General features: G+C 37.1%; 1 protein-coding gene across 5 annotated transcripts in view; it reads left to right on the forward strand.

Annotated features, from left to right (window-relative positions):
• FGD4 (FYVE, RhoGEF and PH domain containing 4) overlaps positions 1-23256 on the forward strand; it is a 245009-nt gene extending 221753 nt beyond the window's left edge. For all 5 annotated transcript variants that reach the window (XM_049882786.1, XM_049882788.1, XM_049882789.1 and 2 more), the window contains 6 exons: positions 2538-2568; positions 2781-2873; positions 3187-3312; positions 10691-10831; positions 14248-14388; positions 18053-23256. In XM_049882786.1, the coding sequence (XP_049738743.1) occupies positions 2538-2568; positions 2781-2873; positions 3187-3312; positions 10691-10831; positions 14248-14388; positions 18053-18310 (790 nt within the window). In that variant the 3' untranslated portion in view covers positions 18311-23256. The remainder of the gene's footprint in view (positions 1-2537; positions 2569-2780; positions 2874-3186; positions 3313-10690; positions 10832-14247; positions 14389-18052) is intronic.
• The last annotated feature ends 371 nt before the right edge of the window (positions 23257-23627 follow it).

Below are 23627 nucleotides of genomic sequence, written 5' to 3' on the forward strand. Positions count from 1 at the left end.
TGCACCAGTAGCATGTGGTTCTGGTTGCTCAAGTGACTCCACCTAGATGTATGTACTTAAGTTACCACATGAGGGCTTAAACTTGAAACTTCAAAAAGAGAATAAATTCAATGGGTTGGAGAGAGATGCTGATGAAGAGTGAGCTACTTGTATCAGGTGGACACTTGAGACTGTGTTGGCATCTCCTGTCTGGAGGGGAGATGGGAGGGTAGAGAGGGTTAGAAACTGGCAAAACCAACACGAAAGGAGAGACTGGAAGGAGGCAGTGGGCTGACTCATTAGGGGGATAGTAAGTGGGAGTATGTAGTAAGGTATATATAAGTTTATATGTGAGAGACTGACTTGATTTGTAAACTTTCACTTAAAGCACAATAAAAATTATTTTTTAAAAAAAAAGAGAATAAATTATTTTAGCAGGCACGATGGTTTTCCTACCTCACATCATGGTGGGAGGGGGGAATTTGGGTCCCAGCCACTCCAGCCTAAGGAAAGAACGCATGATGGTACACTGGAGGTTCCTAACATGAGTCCTCACTCTGATTAGCCTTCAGTGGCTGGTTCACTGAGTTATTGGCCCTGACAGCCAGGGGTGCTCATCAATAGTTCTGGTCATCATAGAAGTCCTCACTGCAGAAGGATAAAGGTGCTGTTCCCTCAGGAATCTCAGCATACTTCCAAATCTGCAAACCTGGGAGATGTGTGTGAACAGCAGGGAAGATATTACTAGGGAGACTTCAGCCACTTATCTCCAAGTTGGGCTATTTTCTCTCCAGGATGAGGCTATTAGTGAGGAATTTTCCTGCATATACACAGAACTTGCTTTGCACAGCTCTGATATGCAGTATGGGATACATTCCAGTTTGTATCAGAAACAGTCATGATTCCTTAAATTTCTTAATTTCCCTAATCTCCTTGTTCTAGCTATATTTATTATACAATGATAGTGAAGATGTTAATTATTTAAGTAATTACTATCATGAGTCTGTCCAGAATGGAAGCAGACATTGAAGGTCCTCAGAGGGACCTTCATGGAACCAAAAATTGGGTATATATTTGGCGTTGTTTAAAGAGAATTTGCTTCTGGAGCCAACTGGGAATAAAGAGTTCTGCATTTCTTGCTAAGGTTTTGAATCAGCTTCAAGGCTGACCTCTTACACACTTAAGCTTCCTCTTCCACATTCAAAAGAATAAAAAACACTTACTGTGTTTTATATCATTTTTATTCAATGATTTTAAATTGCTAAATAGAAAATATATATATAATGATAAACTAAATAAACTAAACGCTTAAACAAAAAAGCATTAAAAACTTGTCAAATTTCTTTGTCTGCATTTAAAATGCTAGCAGCAGCTAGCGCTTAACTATGCTTCCAGGGCAACAGAGCTGATTTTGTGGTGGCGGGAAAAGACAGCAGGGAGAAAATCTTTTCAGAGGGCATGATTGAGGCCCCAGGTTCTTGGTCCAAGGAGCCCCAGGTGGACAGTAAGCAGTGTTCCACTGGCAGGTGCAGGCTCCAGCAGCACCCTTGGCACATCATGGTGCCCAATAATAAATTTGTTAGAAAGATGGACGGTGTCACAGGAGCAGACCTCCAGCCAGATTCATGCATATTTCATACATGTGGGAACAAGGCATGTGATACTCAAGCTGGAACTCAAACTTAGCCCTATCCTACCAAACACATGCAAACACCTCACTCGTCGAAAACTCCTTCAATTTGAAGATCTCACCCACTAAAGGACATCTTTCAAATATGGTATATGACAGTGGCAGCTACATAAAGCTACCTGCAAAGAAGATGAACTAAAGAAAATTTGCCTTAACAGGGAGATAGGGGACTTGACTAAAGTCATGGAATTTTTTTTCCCCACAGGAGAATTATTAAAAACTAGGGTCCATTAATCTGTTAAATCTCCTTCCTGTGGACATTAAAATTTTTTGTATGCTTTGCTTCATCTGTAATGGGTTAGGTATGATATTGCCTGAAGCCTCTTAGCAATAGGAAAATAAAATTGTTTATAAAAAAAATATTAACTAGCTCTCTAAGGCCTTAACAAAGATATTTTAGATTCTCACAGGATAATTGTAATCTTTTCTGAGATGGGCTGTGACTAGGGGCCTTTAATAGCCTTCATGTGCTTATGAAAAGGTAAACTGGAAGGCTAGTTGTTGACATCTGGTATAAAGCTAGATGTACATTATAGTGTATATATTATGTGTGTATATATATATATAGTAGATAAATACTAGATGATTGTTGTTAATGTCAGGGCAGTATATTAGTGGAAGCTAAGCTTAACTCTACCCACCGAAAATTGTGTGTACCAAAGGAAGTGGATAGTCCAAAACACTTTTTTAGAAGAATTTATTTGTTCGATTGCCAGATTTTCTGTTTGATTGTGATTGTAACTCTTTCCTGGACAACCTGAGTATTTTGGAAAGTTGGAACAATATCAAAGCAAAGTTTCAGTCACCAGTTGTAACCAATTCATATTCTCTGCATTCATTTTAAAGCTTACTTTTTTTGTTTGTTTAGTTCTGAGCAAGACAAAGAAGAATGGATCAAGGTAAACCTGATTTCTGTCTTCATTTTTTTTGTAACCTCTGTACGTGTACACAAACAAGCCCAAATTGTTGTGTTTGTTTAGTATGTAGTCATCAGAACAAGTTCATTTAATTTTCAAGGTGATTCTCACCATAGATACTTGTTTAATGAAGTATTTTTATTAGTTTGCATATGATACTTTACAGTCTGCTTTGAATTTCATTTCTATTTTAGGCCCTTCAAGAGACTATTGATGCTTTCCATCAAAGGCATGAAACCTTCAGAAATGCAATTGCAAAGGATAATGACATTCATTCAGAGGTTTCTGTAAGTTGAATTAAATTCTTAACTTTAAGCTCTTTTATCTCTCTACAGTTGCAACATTTATCATTTTGTTATCCAACTTTTTTTCCTTTGAGATGCGAGAACTGGTTGTTTAGACAGAATCTCATCCCTTCTTAGATGAACGATAGTGCCTTATCATATGGCTTAAACTTCTTCGACTAAACATTTTGTTATTTCTTTGCATGGGTCTTGAGTTTCAGAACATAGTTAGAGCAATGTTGTTCAAGTGCTTTTTGAAAAATAAGAGGAATGAAAATTTTCTGTAGTAAAATTGGGTCTCTCTTTCCTTTTTTAGACTGCTGAGCTAGGGAAAAGAGCCCCAAGATGGATCCGAGATAATGAAGTAACAATGTGTATGAAATGCAAAGAGCCTTTCAATGCACTGACAAGGAGAAGGCATCACTGTCGAGCATGTGGACATGTAAGTGAGATGCCTGGTCATTAAGGTGGCTAGTAACTCTATAAGTGATATAAAATCATCAAATTGGAAAAGACAAAAAGCCATTCAATAAATCACTTAATAAATTTACCTTAGTGCCAAAAGCACTGTGCTGGGCTCTGGAGAAAAAATAGTAAGCAGAATGATACCTGGCTTCATAGAACTTACATTCTAATGGAGAAAATAGACCAGTGTCCCTAAGCAAATAGACAAATAAGATTTTTAAATTATCATAGATAGAATAAGGGAAGCAATCAAGAAGCTGAAATGGAAAGTAATGGTAGTGGAGGAGGATTTACAATCAATATTAAAAAGGAAGGCCTTTCTGAGGGCTTGATATTTAAGCTGATGCCTAAAACATAAGAAAGAGCTAACCATAAGAAGGAAGGAGAAAAGAGCATTGCAGGTAGGAAGAGCCTGTATGCCAAAAACCTGGAGGTAGGAAAGAGCGTGGTCTGTCCTAAAAGCTGCCAGAGCATAACGAGTAAGGGGAAGAGTGGCAGAAGAAGCGGTCAGAGAGATAAATAACCAAAGGAGTTGATATCTTTGAGAAGACAAGTAGAGATGGAACCCTTGGTACAAGTGGAAGCTTTGGCTTTTGAGGGCAAGAGGGAAACTCTCCTCCATTATAAATAGAAGGGAAAAAGGAAGAGATGGGTGCAGATGTGGGTAGGTTTTTGGTTTGGTGATGGGAAATGAGGGAGTTTAGGTCCAATGACATCTATATTTTCACTGAAGTATAGCGCAGAGTCATCAGCTGAAAGCAAAAGGGAAGGGAAGAGGAGTTGAGGGAGACTCAAAGAGGACAAAGTATGAAAAATTTACCTCTGTGTGGGAAAAAGTGAGCCTACCAAAGACACAAAGGTGGATCACTGAGTGCCCATTAGAGGTTTATGGTCATAAATTTAAAGAGGCACTAGTCAGCTCAGTGGTAATGATTGGTCTGTGACGAGATTCAGCAACTTAAGCCAGAAAAGGCAAATGATAGGGTTCATTCAGAGTAAGTATAATGAGAAAAATAGTAGGAGAGAGTTGAAGGTATTTGCATGGGATGGCTAATAATAAATGAGGGAACTCTAGACTGGATAAGGACAATAAAGCTAGGCAAGTAGGATTGGTGATTAATGAGAAAGTAGTGGGGTCAATGGACTGAAGAATTTCTAAAAGTTCTATGGTAGAGGACAGCTTGGAGCAAGTGAATTGGAAATAGAAGAGATGGTGGTCAAACAGTGGAATGGTGGGACTTGAGATGCCGGATGTGGCTCCATCTCTGGTAAAGACACAGTCCAGTATGTGACCATGAGAGTGCTTAGCTAAGATAGACTGGCTGAGAAGAGCATTGGCAATAGGGAACTGAGAAATCAGAGTTAGTGAGTTATTCACAGGAATGTTGAAGTCACTAGATACTGTGGTGGAAAGGAGGACCATGATCCTGAAGTTATAAATTCCTGAGTGAATGGGAAGGTATAGGGAGATGATAGCTCAGTAGGGGAGGAAAGTAGAGCCAGATGATATTGGGCCTCAAAGATGCCAGCAGTTTTTCTAAGTGAGAAAAGTCACTGGGGAACAAAAAACAATAGAATGTAAATCCCAGCTCTTAGCCCTGAGGCTCTCAGAGGTGAGGAAAAGCAGCCTCTACTTGTAAAGAATCTGAGGGGGGATATAGAAGAGTTCGACCAGAGAGTGAGAGTTCCAGAGGGCCCAATGCAAAGGTTTTGAGAAGAGAAAAAGAGGTAATGGGGGCAGGGGAGGAGGGGCCTGAATCAGATTAAGTTACAGAACAGCATGTATAGGGATGAGGAGCCCTGGTGCACAGCAGTTAAGCACTCAGCTGCTAACCAAAAGGTTGGTGGTTCAAACTCCCACAGTAGCTCTGGAAGAGAGACTGGTGATCTGCTTCTGTAACAATTCCAGCCTAGAAAACCCTATGGGGCTGTTCTACTCTGTCACATGGGGTTACTCTGAGTTGGAATAGACTTGATGGCACCCAACAGTATGTATGGGGATAAGGCTAGGTGAAAATAAATAACCAGAGAGGCTTATCCTTCTCTTAGACACTGAAATAAATAGGAATGCCCATTACCATCTCATAATGACCCTATAGGATAGAGTAGAACCACCCCATAGAGTTTTCAAGGAGGGCCTGGTGATTTCAAACTGCCAACCTTTTGGTTAGCAGCTGAACTCAACCACTACGCCACCAGGCTTTCCAGGTAAATAGGAAAGTAAGGAAAATGTAGTTAGTTCTTCTGGTCTTTGAGGTGAACATGGACAACCAGATCTCTCCCTTGGTGGCATGACAGCCTTAGGAATTCCAACTGCCTGAGTTTGGCATTAAGGATACACATGATATATGTTCGTGAATACAAGCTGCTTGGTATTGAAGTTATTGGACTAAAAACTAGAAGACAGGGACTGGCAAGAAATAGGGGTGGAGACGTAGGTAGAGTCCAGGTCATTGAGAGCCTAATATGCCATGCAAAGATACTCTATTGGTGTTAAAGGGAATTGGTTCAACCAAGATTTTATGAGAACAAGGATTAGCCAAGAGTGACTCCAAAGTTTAGGTTTGGGTAACAGGATAAATGGTAGTGCTATTGATTGATATAAGAAATAAAAGAAAAATGAAGCCAGGGGAAAGGAACAGGAATACTAAAACTAGCAGTTTTGTAAATACCATTTATCATGTACCAGTGCCTGGTATTGTTTGGAGTGTTTCATATATACTACCTCTTAATTTTCTCAACTCCACTATGAGAAAGATTCTGTTATCCCCATTTTACAAATAATAAACTGAGTCTCTTCAAATAAGAAAAAATATATTTTCTGACTCCAAACTCAGGTTATTAATCACAACAGTTTTATATACTGCAATTTCATATAATAACATTACATTGGGTACCTTTTTTCACATCATGAAATCTTCTTTGAGAACATGGTTTTAATTTTCCATTGTACCTTCGATATATACAAAAGAATCATATACGTGTGTGTGTGTTATATATAGGGAGAGAGTATATGTGAGAGATGGGTATGTGCAAGAGATTTGAGAAGTGAAAGAAAGATGGGTTTGTGGGTGTGTGTGTGATATACATATGTTATAAAGCATGAAAAATCAATTAGCATTAATTCCTTTAAACCAAACACCCAGCCCCAGAACTAAATTACAGCCACTATTGAAGCTAGCATGGCGGTCTTAATTTGTGTTTCCTGTTCTGTAATGTGACTATTCATGCTTTTGTCTATTTTTCTGTTAGATTTTTTCTTTTGCATATTTGTTAATATATTATATATTTTGGCTAGTAGTTCTTTGTAGGCTATATGTATTGCATACTTCTTCTCCTAAATGTCTTTTCACTGTCTTCATGGTGTATTAGATGAACAGAAGTTACCAATTTTAACATACTTAAAATTACAAATTATTCTTTTATGGTTAGCACATGGTGACAGAAATGATGCTGTAGATCGCATATTAGAATTTTGCAAGACCAACAACTTATTCATTACAAATACCTTTTTCAACAACATAAACAGCAACTGTCCCTATGGACGGGAGCCCTGGTGGCACAAGCACTTAGCTGCTAACCAAAATGTCACTGGTTCAAACCCATCTTTCTCTGTAGGAGAAAGATGCAGCAGTCTGCTTCCGTAAAGATTTACAACCTTGGAAACTCTATGGGGCAGTTCTACTCTGTCCTGTAGGGTTGCTATGAGTCGGAATCAACTCGACGGCAGCGGGTTTTTTTTGGTAATACATGTGGACCTCGCTGGATGGAATACACAGGAATCACATCCACTACATCTATGAAAAGAGATGGAAAAGCTCAATGTCATGAATCAGAACAACGCCAAAGGCCAACAGTGGAACAGACCATCAGTTGCTCATATGTAAGTTCAAGTTGAAGCTGAAGGAAATTAAAACAAGTCTACCAGAGCCAAAGTACAATCTTGAGTATATCCCACCTGAATTTACAGACCATATCGAGAATAAATTTGATGCATTGGACACTAATGACTGAAGACCTGGAGATAGAAAGCCAAAAGGGAAGAACATGCTCAGCATTTCTTAAGCTAAAAGAACTGAAGAAAACATTCAAGCCTGGAGTTGCAATATTGAAGGATTCTATGGGCAAAATATTGAATGACGGAGGAAGTATCAAAAGAAGATGGAAGGACTACACAGAGTCACTGTACCAAAAAGAATTAGCTGACATTCAGTCATTTCAGGAGATAGCATTTGATCAAGAATTGATGGTATTCAAGGAAGCAATCCAGAACTAATGGTATTCAAGGAACCAGTCCAAGCTGCACTGAAGGCACTGTCAAAACACAAGGTTCCAGGAGTTGATGGAATACCAGTTGAGATGTTTCAACAAATGGATGCAACACTGTAAGCGTTCACTCATCTATGTCAAGAAATTTGGAAGACAGCTATCTGGCCAACCAACTGGAAGAGATCCATATTTATGTCCGTCCAAAGGAAGGTGGTCCAACAGAATGCAGAAATTATCGAATATTAATACCACACGCAAGTAAAATTTTGCTGAAGATAATTCAAAAACAGTTGTAGCAGTACAAAGTTCAAGCCTGATTCAGAAGAGGATGTGGAATGAGGGATATCATTGCTAATGTCAAATGGATCATGGCTGAAAGCAGAGAATACCAGAAAGATGTTTACCTGTGTTTTGTTGACTACGAAAGGCTTTCAACTCTGTAGATCATAACAAATTATAGGTAACATTGCAAAAAATCGGAATTCCAGAACACTTAACTGTGCTGAAGTACAACCTGTACGTAGACAAAGAGGCAGTCATTCAAACAAGTCAAGGAGATACTGAGTGGTTTAAAATCAAGAAAGATGTCTGTCAAGGTTGTATCCTTTCACCATACTTATTCTATCTGTATGCTGAGCAAATAATCCAAGAAGCTGGACTATATGAAGAATGTGGCATCAAGATTGGAGGAAGACTCATTAACATCTTGTGATATACAGATGGACAGAACTTTGCCGAAAGTGAAGAGGACCTGAAGCGCTTACTGTTGAAGATCACAGACTACCGCCTTCTGTTTGGATTACACCTCAACATAAAGAAAACAAAAATCTTCACAACTGGACTAATAAGCAATATGATAATTAAAAGTGTTGAAAAGCAAAGATGTCACTTTGAGGACTAAGGTGCGCCTGACCCAAGGCATGGTGTTTTCAGTCGCTTTGTATGCATAAGAAAGCTGGACAATGAATAAGGAAGACTGAGGAATTATTGATGTCTTTGAATTATGGTATTGTGAAGAATATTGAATATACCATGGACTCCCAGAAGAACAAACAAATCTGTCTTGGAAAAAGTACAGTGAGAATGCTCCTTAGAAGTGAGGATGGCAAGACTTCATCTCATGTACTTTGGACATGTTATCAGGAGGGATCAGTCCCTAGAGAAGGACATTATGCTTGGTAAAGTAGAAGGTCAGGCATAAAGAGGAAGACCCTCAATGAGATGGATTGACACAGTGGATGTAACGATGGGCTGAAGCATAGCAATGATTGTGAGGATGGTGCCAGATCAGGCAGTGTTTTGTTGTGTTTGTACGTAGGGGTCAGTATGAGTCAGAATCAACTTGATGGCATCTAACAACAACACAAATGTAATGATGCTACATATGAACATAATTTGACCACGGTTTCATGAATGATTGAGTTTCACATGGAAAGAATGAGGAGGAACAAAACATGAAATGAAGCTAGAGAAAGATAGGTAGAGGCAGGTCTTGGAGGGCTTTGTAAACCAAGTTGAAATTATATACTTTCTCCTAAAAGCCGTGAATAAGCATAGAAGGGTAGGCATTGCAGTGTTTTTTATGTTTAAGTAAAACAATTTTTATTTCTAGTTGTTTTAGATTATTATCACTTAATACTGCAAATTTATTCTTTTCCTAAGACTTAGTTTTGACTCACTGAGGCTGTTCTATAATCAAAATTAATGACAAGCATATTTTTCTCAGGGTAAGACTTTTTTTAATCCATCCTTGAGTTTGCTTGACGTGATTTCTGGTACTACCATACTTGGCTTAGATAAACAAGCAAAAATGTATTTGCATGTGGATTATCAAAATACTATGATATGAAAATAAAGGAATTAAAGTGTTATTTGGTATTATTTTTCAGATATAGACATGAAAAATACCGTTCACTAAGAAACAGCATGCATTTGCGTTGTCACTCATTCCCTGACAGTCTATGAATGTTTATTGTGTGTCTGGTGAGCAGAATATACAAGGACAGTCTCTCACGCCTAGTAAGGGAGACAAACAATCAAATATTCACACAAGTATATAATTAAAAACTGGAATCAGTGCTGTGAAAGAAAGTATTGGGAGCTTTAGCACTTTGACAGTGACAAGAGACATGCTCTATTCTGGAAGTCAGAGGAGTCTTACTTGAGGAGGTGAAATTTGAACCAATGGCTGAAGGATGAGCAAGAGTTAACTCACTGAAGGCGGAGATGCATGACACTTTACGGGGGGAAGGAGCCAATGTGACAGAAGAGAAAGAGCAAAGAGAGTAAGAGGGGCAGAACAAAGAATTTGTTCTTTATCCAAGAACAAAGGGAATACTTTGTAGGATTTTAAATAGAGGAAGAACATACCAGGGTAGCATTTTTAAGAGCATCTGGCTGCTGTTTGGAAAACAGCTTGGAGAGATGCCAAGAGTGGAGATCAGTAAAAATGCTACAAGGAGACCACTTAGGAGTGTATAATGGTAGTCCAAACTAGGAGGCTGATAGCATGGACTTTGGTGATTACAGGGAGATGTAGAAAGGGAGACAGATCGAAGAAATGTTTGAGATAAAATCAGCAGGACAAAGGTGAATCTATGGGGTGAAATAGAGGGAGGTGTCAGGGATGACGCCTACGTTTCTGACTTGTCATCACTGGTTAGATGGCTGTGCTATATCCTGCTATAGAGAGCACTGTGAGCGGGGACTAGATTGGGAGGAGTGAGGTAGGTGGGGTGGGGTGGAGTAAGGAGAGAGCTAACAGCAAGGATAATCATGAGTTCATTTTGGGGAGGATGTTGATAAAACATCCAGAGGTGTAAAGAATAAGAGCATCTCCTAGTTTTAGAAATCAGAAAGAGAAGGATAAGCTAAGCTGACAGCCAGCCTATTACAACCATGGGATAGCTCACACCATCATGACAAACACTCCTAATGTTTATGGGACTCTTCTTAGTGTAGTAAAAATCTGCCTTTTACACTTACTTTTTTTCACTTATTATTATCTATAACTGATTGTTGCTTAACACTTAAATCATTTTTAAAATACTATTATCACTTCTCATTACCCTTCTTTTCAATTTAAGGTGGTTTGTTGGAAATGTTCTGATTACAAAGCTCAACTTGAGTATGATGGTGGTAAACTGAGCAAAGTTTGTAAAGACTGCTATCAAATAATAAGTGGATTCACAGAGAGTGAAGAGAAGAAAAGGAAGGGAATTCTAGAGGTATGAAATAAATACTAAATATCAGATTTTTTTAAGTTTTTTATACAAGGAACTTTGAATTCTCTTTTACCCCTGATGAATATAAAAAATATATATTATTATTTCTCTTAGTATTTAGCAATTTGAGCAACAATGAATATAATTCATACTCCTGTATTGCTGACTTGGGATCCTACATGGTAATATAGAAAGAAGAGGGGGCTATGTTAAACCAACATTCACTGGAAAATGAAAATATGTTGATTTGGTGAAAGTAGCTATAGCCAAATATTAGAGCATTAATTGGCCTCTCGTCTAATGTCCAAACTATTATAGTATATTTTCTCTATAGGGCAGCTTTTTCCCACATTTCATCACAATAACTTTGAAAACCACTGCATAAATTTTTCTAATTGAGATTAAAATTTATTATCTGAAAAACTCTTCAAACTTATTGCATCGAGAGCATCATCAAATAGGCAGTGACAGCAGTCTGACAACTGCATTGTGAAATATTATTGAAGTTTCACCCAAGTGAATTTGACTCATGTTTTAGAATAAATTCAGACCCCCCAACACTGGGGGACTGTAATGCATCCTGTGTCTGAAATGAATTTCGCACTCAAAGATATTAAGAATATAAGGGGTAAATTATATAGTAAGGCCTTTGTGGCAATAAATTCAAAGGCAGCCTGAAAAGCCTTCGAAGCATGGGCTCATGATCAAAATTCTTTGTAGCTAGAGTTATAGATATAGTTAGCTTATTAAGAATTTCTAGAGAATAAGCATTTACTGAGCACCTACATTGTGTAAGTTTTTAAAAGTCATTTATATTAACTGAAAAAAGATTATAAACTTCAAGATCTACTTGGGTTAAAGTGTAAACCTATAAACTAAAAGTGAAATTCTGAATTCTTTTGGGGAATATGTATTACTTGTTTGGCAGACTGCAGTGGGGGCTTTCATGGGCAGGGAGGGTAGAGTGGCATGCTGCAGTGACCCCCCAGAAACAGCAGCAGCTGATGAGACAGGTACAATATAATGAGCCAGACAACTGGTTTTAAGTGTGAGTTTCAGGCTATATCTACAAAATAAAAACTTCTAGCTAGTTTTATAGAAAAAAAAAATTATACTTGGGGGAAACATTTCATGAAATGTGTATTAGATTAACTCATCTAGCCAAATGAATATACAGAAATCTGTAAGTAGAAGTATTATGTGCGTGTGCATGCTCACACATGTAAATGCACATTTGAGACTTACTTTCTGCCAGTTAGTGTGTTAGGTGCTCTAGACCCACACAGCAGAAAGCTTTTTTCTGTAAAGAACCAGAGAGAGAACATTTTTGATTTTGCCATGAGGCAAAATCAAGGATATTATGTAGGTAGTACTTGTTATAACAAAAGAAAAAACACATTTCTACAAATTATCAAACAAAATTCAAAATGTAATTTAGTATGATCTTTAATAATATAGATCTACTAATGAGAAGGATGAAATTCTCTTTGGAGGGATAACATTTCTCTTAATTGGAGTTCAAAGTCAGTGCTCCCTATCGGAAAATTGATTGCCTTATCTGTGACAACCATTCTTAACTCATGATTCATACAAAAATAAATAATGGGCTGGAGTTGGCCTGTTAGACATAATTTGCCAACCAGTGCGTCTTAAACTATCTGAAGTGAAGGGCCAGTTTTATTTCTAATCCACGATAGAACAGTATTTTTGTAAAATTCAAAGTCCTGCACTTGGGTATCATGGCAAAGTCAAATCACTTTAAGTTTCTAAATGCTTACTCTTATTTCTAGGCTTATCTCAAACTGATTACAAAAGAATTTGCAAAGCAGCACAGTTCTACAGATGACACTGAGTAGCCATACCACAGGGATTTCAGAGATAGAAGACCAGTTACTTTCCATAAAGTATATAATAAAAAACATCATTTAGTCAAATGGTTTTGTTCCCGTTTTAGCTAGTGATTTATATACATCTACTTCTCACTTATCGACATGGTTAGGTTTCAAGGACCAGGTCGTTATGTGAAAATGGAGGATTTTTGTTTGTGTTTTCAGACTATCCATTTGTCTGATTTTTTTTTTTTTTTTTTGATTTAGAAAATACGATCGTAGAAATAACAACACCAAGATTTACTGATGGGCTCATCACAGTGATGAGCCCAGTTATGGATTATTCCTCTGCAGAGGAGGCTTTGAGGAGACAGAGCTGGTTTAAGCTGGGCTGTGTGACTGGAGAGCCCACTGTTTAACCACTTTAACTTCCTCCTATGCTGGGTCAGAGCTTCCCTTGCTGAGCCACCTCCAGGGCTCCATGCCCACCCCTGCCTGCTCTACCCTCCAGGTCTGGCAAGTCACCAAGGCCTGGAGCATCCTTCAAAGGAGCTTGCTATGCACCTAGCCCCACTGAGGCAGAGGCTTCAGGCCTAGTTCAGCTCACTTTGAGATGTCATTGAACTCACATGCAATTCTTCCCAACACTCTCTCAGATGCCTCTTTCCCCCCTTCCCACCCCACAGCAGTTTTGAGCTGCAGAGTGTCAGACTGCATAAAAGCTGGGAACCCAGCACAGGTGCCCAATAGCTCGGAGGAGGCTGGCCCCATGCAGACACAGAGCCACTGAGGGCAGGGGACCCAGCTTCCCAGAGGCCACCCAGAGACCCTCTTCAAGGTGCAGGATACTCTGCAGCTGTCCCACCATGTCTGCTGCCTCATTAATGCACCAAATAGATTTTTTTTATTATTGTTGTAAATGCAGAATGTCAGATAACGAGATAGTCGATAAGTGAAGAGTGGGTATTGTTAGGCGTCAACTCAGAAAATTGTAAATGGCTTTATAAAAAGTTACTGCAACTAAAAAAATTGTTTTTAATTATTTGAGGTACTGTGACCTCAAATAATTGAAAAAGATTGCTGTTCAGTATTTGTCTTTTTGCTATTACATTCTTACATAGTTTGAGTCTGTGTGGCATTGTGGTTAAAAGTTCAGGCTCTGGAATCAGACTGCCTGGGTTCAAATTCTGGCATGCCAGTTAGTAAATGTGTTATCTTGGGAAAGTTATTTAAACCCTGAGCCTCAGAGATAATGAAAGTACTAACTTCTCAGTGTTGGTGTGAGGATTAAGTAAAATTATACACGTAGTAAGGTTAAGAAAAGTGCCTACATAGTAAGAAGTCAATAAATGTCAGCTCTGTTTAAATTCAAGATCTAGTAGTATAAAGAGTTAAAATTTGCTCAATTATTTTTCCATGGTTCGTGATAGATCTAGATGTGTACTTAAATAATTATTGCAGGTGGTCCTTTCCAAGGAGACATTTTATATAGACACATTGCACTTCGTTTTCCTTAAGTTGAATTACTTCTCAGTCTAGTTCATTATGTGTTCATTCTCTCTCACATGTACACACTTTCCATTTTTCTAGATTGAATCAGCAGAAGTATCTGGAAACAGTGTGGTGTGCAGCTTTCTGCAGTACATGGAGAAGTCAAAACCTTGGCAGAAGACTTGGTGTGTGATTCCCAAGCAAGACCCTCTTGTGCTGTACATGTACGGCGCCCCACAGGTATATAAACTGAAGCAACAGAGCTCGTCAGGGACAGAGGGAGGCCAGTGGTCATGAGTTCAAAATCCTTCAGTTTGCTTCTCTGTAGAACAAGACAGCTCAGACCATTTCACTAAAATTGAAAACTAATGAGTAACTAACATTCAAGTTTGTTATTTAAGTTGATTGGTTCCTTTTAGAGACAATATTTTCTTCACCCTATGATCATTTGTTCCCTTTTCTCATTCCTATTCAGCAGATTTGAGAAAAAGTGGGTTGTATTAGAATAGAGCATGGGGAGAAAGGGAGAAGCAAAAGGGAGAGATGAGCCTTTTTAATGATAGGAAACAATATTAACAAAAGGCTGTCATTTTGCTGGATGGATGGATACTTGAAAAAGAATGGAATTTCAGATGAAGGAGAATTTTAATCCATCTTTGGTTAACATTCAGTAACAATTTTTTGAGAACCATATGTGTATAGATCCGAAGTAAACCTATGGAAACAACAGAGACTCCAGTTTTGCTTCTAACGGGTAGCATCAGGCACTGTAGATTGTGTTTTATTTAAAAAACAAGCAAATGTATTGTGGGAAGATGGTGGCATGAGCAGTTCTAAGTTCTCGACCCTTCTCACATGTACACGAAGAACTGCAACGAGAAAAAAAATTTACTCAGCCCTGAACTTAATTGATGCAGAGAAGGCATTTGACAAAATACAATGTCATTTCATAATAAATATACTCAATGAGCTAGAATTGAAGGAAAAATTCCTCAATCTGATAAAGGGCATTTATTAAAAACTCACTGCTAATATCATACTGAATGTAGAGAGACTGAGTGCTCTCCCCTTACAATCAGGAACAGGACAATATACCCACTCTCATCACTGTTATTCAGTATTGTGCTGGAAGTTCTAGCCAGAGGATTAGACAAGAAAAAGAAAAGTTACCAAAATCAGGAAGTAAAAAGTAAAGCTATTATTCACAGATGACATGCTCCTATACATTGTTGTTAGATGCCATCAGGTCAATTCTGACTCATAGCGATCTAGTGTGACAGAGTAGAACTACCCCATAGGGTTTTGTAGGCTGTAATCTTTCTGAAAGCAGATCACCGGATCTTTTCTCACATGGAGCCGCTGGGTGGGTTTGAACCACCATCCTTTTGGTTATCGACCGAGTGCTTAGCCATTGCACCACCAGGGCTTCTGTCCTTACCTTACATAGAAGACTCCAAAGAATTCACAAGAAATCTACTAGAGGTAATAAATGAACTCAGCAAAATGGCGGGATACAAGGTAAACACACAAAAATTAAGTGTGTTTCTATAAATCAGAAATGAGCAATCTGGATATGAAATTAAAGGCCTAAATAAATGGAAGAAAATTCTGTACTCATGGATCAGAAGACTTAATATTGTTAAGATGTCAATACTACCTAAAGCAATCTATAGATTCAGTGCAATCCCCATCAAATTTCCAACAAACTTCTTTGCAGAAATGGAAAAGCCAGTTCATAAGTTTTTATGGGACTGCAAGGGACTCGAATACCCAAAGCAATCTTGAAAAAGAACAAAGTAGGAAAACTCACGCTTCGCAATCTCAAAACACGTTATAAAGCTGCAGTAATCAAAACAGTCCAATACTGGTATAATGACAGACATACAGACCACACATCTATTGTCAGTTAATCTTCAAAAAGGGCACTAAATCCATCCACTGGGGAAAGAATAGTCTCTTTAATAAATGGAGCTGGAACAAGTAGATCTCCACAAACAAAAGAATGAAACTGGACCCATACCTGTCACCATATATAAAAACTCACTTAAAATGGGTCATATATAAAAACTAACTTAAAATGGATCAAAGACCTAAATCTAAGATCTAAAACCATAAAACTCTTAGAAGAAAACATAAGGGTAATACTTTGGGACATAATTTTCAACAATGAATTCTTACATATGACACTAACAGCATGAGGAACAAAAGAAAAAACATATATGGGACCTTATCAAATTTAAAACCTTTTGTTCATTAAAGGATTTTATTAAAGTAAAGAGACAACCTACAGATCAGGAGAAAATTTTGGGAACTATATATCTGGTAAGGGCATAATAGCCAGAATATACAAATAACTCCCACAACTTAACAATAAAAAGACAAACAACCCAACCAAGAAATGGGCAAGGGAATTAGATATTTCACCAAAAAAGAAATGCAAATAGCCAATAAGCACATGAAAAGAGGCTCAACATCATTAGTCATTAAGGGAAATACCAATCAAAACCACAATGACTTATCACTTCACACCCATTACGATGGCTATGATTAAAAATATATAAAGCTACAGGTGTTGAAAAGGATGTGGAGAGACTGGAACCTTCTTCCATTGCTAGTGCAATGCAAAACTGTACAGCCACAGTGGAAAACAGTCTGGCGATTCCTCAAAAACTTCGACACAGAATCACTATAAAACGTGTTGCTGCCGAGTCAATTCTGACTCATAGCAACCCTACAGGGCAGAGTAGAACTGCTCCATAGAGTTTTCAAGGAGCGGCTGGTAGATTCTAATCACCGACCTTTTTTGGTTAGCACCCAGAGCTCTTCACCACTGTGCCTCCAGGGCTCCTGTATGATCCACCAATTCCACTTCTAGGAATCTACGCAAAAGAACTGAAAGCAAGAACACAAATACATGTACACCAGTGTTCACTGCATTACTATTCAGAATAGCTGAAAGGTAGAAACAACCTAAATGTCCATCAACAGATGACTGGATAAACAAAATGTGGCATATAGGTACAATGGAATGTTATGAAGCCATAATACATGCTACAACATAGATGAACCTTAAAAACATCGTGTTGAGTGAAAAAGTCAGTCATAAAATGACAAATGCTGTATAATCCCACTTATATGAAATATCAAGAATAGGCAAGTGTAGAGACACAAAAGCTTGTTAGTGGTTACCAGGGAAGGTCAGGTGGAACCGTGAAAGAAGGACTCAGTGCTTAGGGGACACCTAGCTTCTGTGTTAAGGGCGAGGGAAAAATGTGGGAACAGATAAGAACAATGGTTGGACAACATGATGAACAAAAGTTAATGCTGCAATGGCAAACATTTTGTTATAGGCATATTTACTGCAATAAAAAAAATTAAAACCAAGAACACTTAAATCAATTATGCATTCACTCTGGAAATATAAAAGTTTTAAAAGTACCTGTTGCATTTTAACCTGTATCTACATTAAGGGTTAGTAAAATTATTTTAGCAATAGATTAAAATACCAAGGTATATATTTCATTGTTTTTCTTATAAGTTTTTCTCTGTAAGTAAACAGACGAATGAGTGAATTACCAAATAAAACTCCTTTAATAATGAAGTCATCATCAACATTTGTTGGTTTTATACAATAAGGAACTTTCTTTCTTCCCTTTCTCATTGAATGGAGAGCTGAATGGGCTTCCTCACTGAGAGGAGGTATAGCTTCAAGTAAGTCCTGGCTGCTTTGGGTGTCAGCTCACATTTGTGAATTCTTTCAGGCAACATTACCAGAGGCCTCATGTATAGGGCAGTGTGCCTATAGAGAGCTCACAGTGCGAGTCTGTGTGGGGCAGTGGTAGAAAAAGTGGCAGCAAGCTAATACATTATACACTCACTCATATGTACGATGTATTTTCCCTAGGACGTCAGAGCCCAGGCCACCATTCCACTTCTGGGCTATGTTGTGGATGACATGCCAAGGAGTGCAGACCTGCCGCACAGTTTCAGACTGACCCAGTCCAAGTCCGTGCACAGCTTCGCTGCAGACAGTGAGGAACTGAAACAGAAGTGGCTGAAAATCATCCTCTTAGCTGTCAGAGGTGAGACACCAGATGGTCCAAATGAGCATCCAGCCACCTGGGACGATCACGCTGAACCTAAATCAAAATCAGAATGCTGAACTCCAGGACCAGCCACAGTGTGGGGGGGTCTCAAGATTTACAGCTCAAGACATTCCCAGTCTCCTTATTCATCTCTCAGCACTTTATGTTAAAATATACAGGCTCATAAATGCATCGTTTGGGGACTATTCTCCTATATTTATGTAGTTTTAGTGAAATTCACATGCAGAGCCATTCCACTGATAAATTTTGAAGTAATGTGAAAAATGGAGCATTTTTTATGAGCTAGTTCTTGAATGTGTATTTTTGTCTTGAAGAAAATGGTATTAATTGGTTCTCTCACTATCAGGTTAGAATGGGTGACTTTCATTTAAGAAAAAAAAATTATTTAATGTGTTTTTCACATGTAGGACTTGTGACAGTTTGAAAGATATACCTCCATGTTGCCAAAATAGATCCACGGTAAAAAAAAAAAATACAGGGACAGTTTAGGTTATTAGCTTATTTAATTTAGTTCATAATGCTAAATAAACAACATATGCTCTTTTAAAACAAAAGGACAAATTGTTGATGTTAGGCTTTTGACATATTAAGAAAAGGTAATACTTGTTTTTTGTAGAAATATTCATAAGAATAAAATACCTTAAGTATATAGCAATTACGTGTTCATAGTATTAAATATAAATATATATATACACACACACAATACATGCTTTTTCTCCTCAGCTTTAGGTTCATATTTGTCTCTAATTTATTTTTTAAATACAAAGCATGTTTTATCTTAGAATTGAACAGTGTTCTAAACTTACATGTTTTGGGTGATTTATGTTTAACTGATTGACATCTGACATCTAAGGGTATTGATATTTTTATAATAAGAAAAAGCAGTAATTTACGTGACACGGGATATATTAGTGAATTCCAACAATATTTCCAAAGTCCTTTTTTTTTTCTGTTCTGTGCCTATTTAAAACAGTGCCTCTTTTTGAAGGTGCTAATAATACGTAGTTAAATATGAGAGTTCAGTTAATGCTTCAGTCTTGGTTATTATTCTGAGATAACGTGTGTTTTGGTCACTGGGACTGTCGGTCGTACAGGTTATTTTACCATTTCAAATCCCATAATTGTTGCAGCAGTTAGCATCAGCATGTTCAAAAATCTTCACCTAAACCGTATAAGACGCTTGAGCTTACAAAGAACTGCGGTGTGTGGAAACTACGTTTATTGCAATATTTTTTCCATAAGACTGTTAACCTGTTGCCATTGAGTCCATTCCGACTCATAGCGACCCTATAGGACAGAGTAGAACTGCCCCATAGGGTTTCCAAGGTGCAGCTGGTGGATTCAAGTTGCCGACCTTTTGGTTAGCCACTGAGCTTTTAACCGCTCTGCCACCAGAGCTCCATAAGACTGTTAAGCATGGTTAAATGAGGACTATATATAACAATTAAGATAACTGTGTGGGCCTATCTCTTTGTGAGTTATGACACAAAATTCACATGTGATAATCTGTGTTTGGTGGGTAGTGAAGGAAGTTTATGCTCAAGTCCATAAACCACCTCACCAGAGAAGAGAGGGGGAAAACACAAAATATTGAGAGAAAAATACTTTAATGGCAGGCTGTAGGGAGGGACAAAATGATTTAAGAGGATCTGATCATTTTTTTCTATCTTCTGAGGAACTTCAATAGACAAAATATGACTCCTTTTCTCAAAGGCTTCTTTATTATATTTTACTTGTGATTAAAATCTCACTTTAAGGTGACTGCTTAACTTAAAAGGTCTAATTTGACAAAAGGATTTTTTTCCTTTACCCTGTCATACCGCAAACATTCTCATTTTTTAAAGCATCAGTCTGCTAGGTACCCACAGGAAATGAACTCATTATTCTCTGCCTTTGACGATTACACCTTAACTGTGGAACAGGTTTACTCAGAATTTGAGACTGCCACACATTTATTCAGGACCCATTGCTTTAAGAAATATTAGACATATCTCCTATTTTTTTCCATCCAGAAGGAGCAGGTGAACCAATTATCAGTGACATGATTAGGTTCCCTTTCTCCATAAAAGGAATACCAGCCATGATCACTAACATGAACCCAAATAATCAGAGCCAAAAAAGAGATAAAGGTAGCATCTTAAAAAAAAAAAAAAAAATTTTTTTTTTTTTTTAGGCCCTATTAAATCAGGGACAGACTAAAAGAAAATTTATATTGCTTCTATTTTCTAGTTAGCAACTGTGCGTGTGTGTATGTGTGTACATGTGTGTTGTGGGTGGTTATTGAAAAGGTTAAACTAAAGCTGTAGATGATGTTTTGGTGTTCTGAATCATAAGAAAAGAGAAGCAATAAAAATGTGGCATGATTATCAGGGGAAGATGTCTTTTGTAAATTTGGATAGAACAATAGAATGTAAGGGCCAGTTAGAAGATTTATAGGCCAGATTATTTTTGAAAAATATTTTAAACAGCAAGAACTGTATTTTACCTACCATTATGTTCTTCTCCTGGACTGGAAGTGACATGGACACAGTCAATTTTTGGCTCAATAAATATCAATGCTATTTAATTTATATTATTGAAATACTCAAGTATTTACTATCACTTACAATATCCATTATCTTTAATAAAAAGAATATTAGAAATATTAGTGCTAAAAAGAAATTTTGGTTATTCAGTCACCATCCTTCACTTTGTACCGCACAATCTTCAGCCAAGCACAAAGAAGCTGTTTACCTGCATCTCTCTTGTTAAAGAATCACTAATGCTTTTACTTACTAAAAGGCAGAGAAGACTCTTTTAAGTCAGCCATCTTAAAACACTTAACTAAACCGAAAGATCCAACGTGTGATTGGTTACAGGAGTATGTCTTTTGCTTTCTGAGACACCTGAGCAGTCATGACAAATTGAACATTAAAAAATAACTGGTTGCTTTCCTACTAAAACCAGTATTCCATATGGGTCTTAATTCTTTATTTTCTGTCATTTGGTGTTTTCTGAGTCATTTTTCTTTAAGGGGCCTTCCTTCAAACTTGAACATACTTATTTGATAAAAACTGCTGTTCATTAAAAAGCATTCCAATTTTTTAAACTTAAATTTCACTTTTGCTAAAATTGAATGTCTACTGTTTGGTATATTAAGCATGAAATGTAGTGCAGACATTTATCTCCAGATTTTAAGTGGAGTTCAATAATGAAAAATGCTACTAGCTACTTTCATAATAAACATATCTATAATGCCATCATGTATGCAAGCAATAAAACTCTTCAGGGTATGTTTTTATAATGAAAATTTAATATGAAGGCCCCTAGAGCCAAAGGATATATAGAAAATTAGTTTCCTAGAAGTAATACTATAATTCAAATTGTTGAGTATAGGGACAAGACAGTAGGGTGGAGGGGCATTCTTCCTTAGATTCAGATAACTATCAAAAATATTTTTTATTTATGCAAAGGATATGGATGGTGAAACAATTAAAGCACATCTGCACTACTTTATCAAGCTACATTTCATTTTCCATGAAGTTTAATTCAACATACAGGTTGGTGTGCTTATCTTTAGTGAATGAACTACCCCAATTAGAAAATAAAAAATAAACTCAATTTTAAAAAATTACTGAACTTTGTACAAAAACTAACCTTTTAAATAAAGGACAAACTTCGTGCTGTTGCAGGGTTAAAGATTCATTGATGCCTTCTAAAAAATTTTTATCAAAATTACTTCTGCGAGCTCACATTCTGTTTTACTTTTTCTTGTCTCTACTTCGTGGACACAGGGTTTTTTTTCCCCTTTAAATTTTAGATCTCATTTCTGATTATATCCAAAGCCTTAAGTTCTTATTCTGAGCATACTGTCTGTGATAACTCTCTAACTTTCTAGACTGAATGTATCCTGGGGAAAAGGCACCAACAAGAGCAAATAAACTCCTAGGGAATGAAGGTCTTATTTTTATGCAGGTATCCTTGCTACCACACAGAGTATAAGACCAATTAAAATTTCTTACAGGACATGATGTTTATATCGTGTTAGCTGGTTGAAGATTAAGCACATGGAATTTATAAGCTAATATTAATTTCAAAGGTAAAAATGTCAATGTTTTCATTCTTAAATTTTATATTCTTCAAGAATGTATTAATATAAGAACTGTGGCTAACCAGTTCCTGTGCTTAGGACTGTATTGAGATCTGTAGCGGATCATGTTACTTTTTCATTCTTACTCAATTTTAGTAGACTCAAACTGCTTTTTATTTTCGTACTACTATCTCCTGTAGATTCTTTAGATTTAGAAAATATGACTATTATATCTAAGGACCACTAGAATAGGTCTACTTAAAAAACTTTTTCTGTGAATTTATACGTGTATGTATATATGGAAAAACATTGTTAATTTTCAATTCTGTCTTTCCACAGAAATGAAATTTTTTATAGAAACTTTTCTTTTTAACTTAAATATTTTAACTTAAATTATTCACATGGGTTTTTATGTATAATTCATCCTTGTATATGCCCCTTGTTCATGTAGTCATGAGAAGATAACTTTGCTTTCTTTACAGATATGACAGACAGGAAAAAGATTAGAAAGTAAGCATGAACAGCACGGTAGACAGGAGGAGACTGCTGGTCTCCCAGTCAGAGCAACGTATGTTGAAAGGAAAATAAACTGCAGAAGGAATATAAACTATAAGATATAAATCTATGTAATTGCATGCTGATAGGATCCGTGGCAACCAGGCCTTTCACTTTGGCCTCTAAATTGTATCATTGGTTATCTTGTCATTACTTTTTGTATCCCTTTAGGCTTTAAAAAAATGTATTCTCTTTGGCCATTCTCTATACTTTTCACTGAGGCAAAAAAATCTCTCCAAAATCAATCATGTATTTCTGGGCTGAGAATTTGGCAGAATGCAGTGTCTTTTCATTGTTCTGAGATGAAACAGTACATGGCTTCTATGAGAGAGTTTTTCACTCCTTGTGGGTCAATGAGAGTTACATGATGGTTACCCCTTCCTACAATTCGTTGTGGTAGATTTAGTGAAAAAGTAAATCAAGAGATCTCATTATAGCATATTTAATAAGTGAATACCAAATAAGTAGAGTGATACAGAGGTTTGGGAAGGAATATGATAGTCTGTGGGGACCATTATGATAACAGAATTGCATTATATATTACACAGTATAGGGATGTTGGAATGTATCATGGGGGGGTCTCTCTTCATTAGCAAAACAATCATGTCTGTGTATAACTTTTTCACCAAATTAGCATTTCACTTTGTGAATGACAATAGACTGATATTTTTTAACAGATATTATCTGGGTTTTTCTTTTCAATTGTTGACTAATCAGTTTGAAAAGGTATGCTCTTTGAATTTTACAAT

The sequence above is a fragment of the Elephas maximus genome, chromosome 4 (assembly GCF_024166365.1).
Source record: "Elephas maximus indicus isolate mEleMax1 chromosome 4, mEleMax1 primary haplotype, whole genome shotgun sequence".
Lineage (NCBI taxonomy): Eukaryota > Metazoa > Chordata > Mammalia > Proboscidea > Elephantidae > Elephas > Elephas maximus.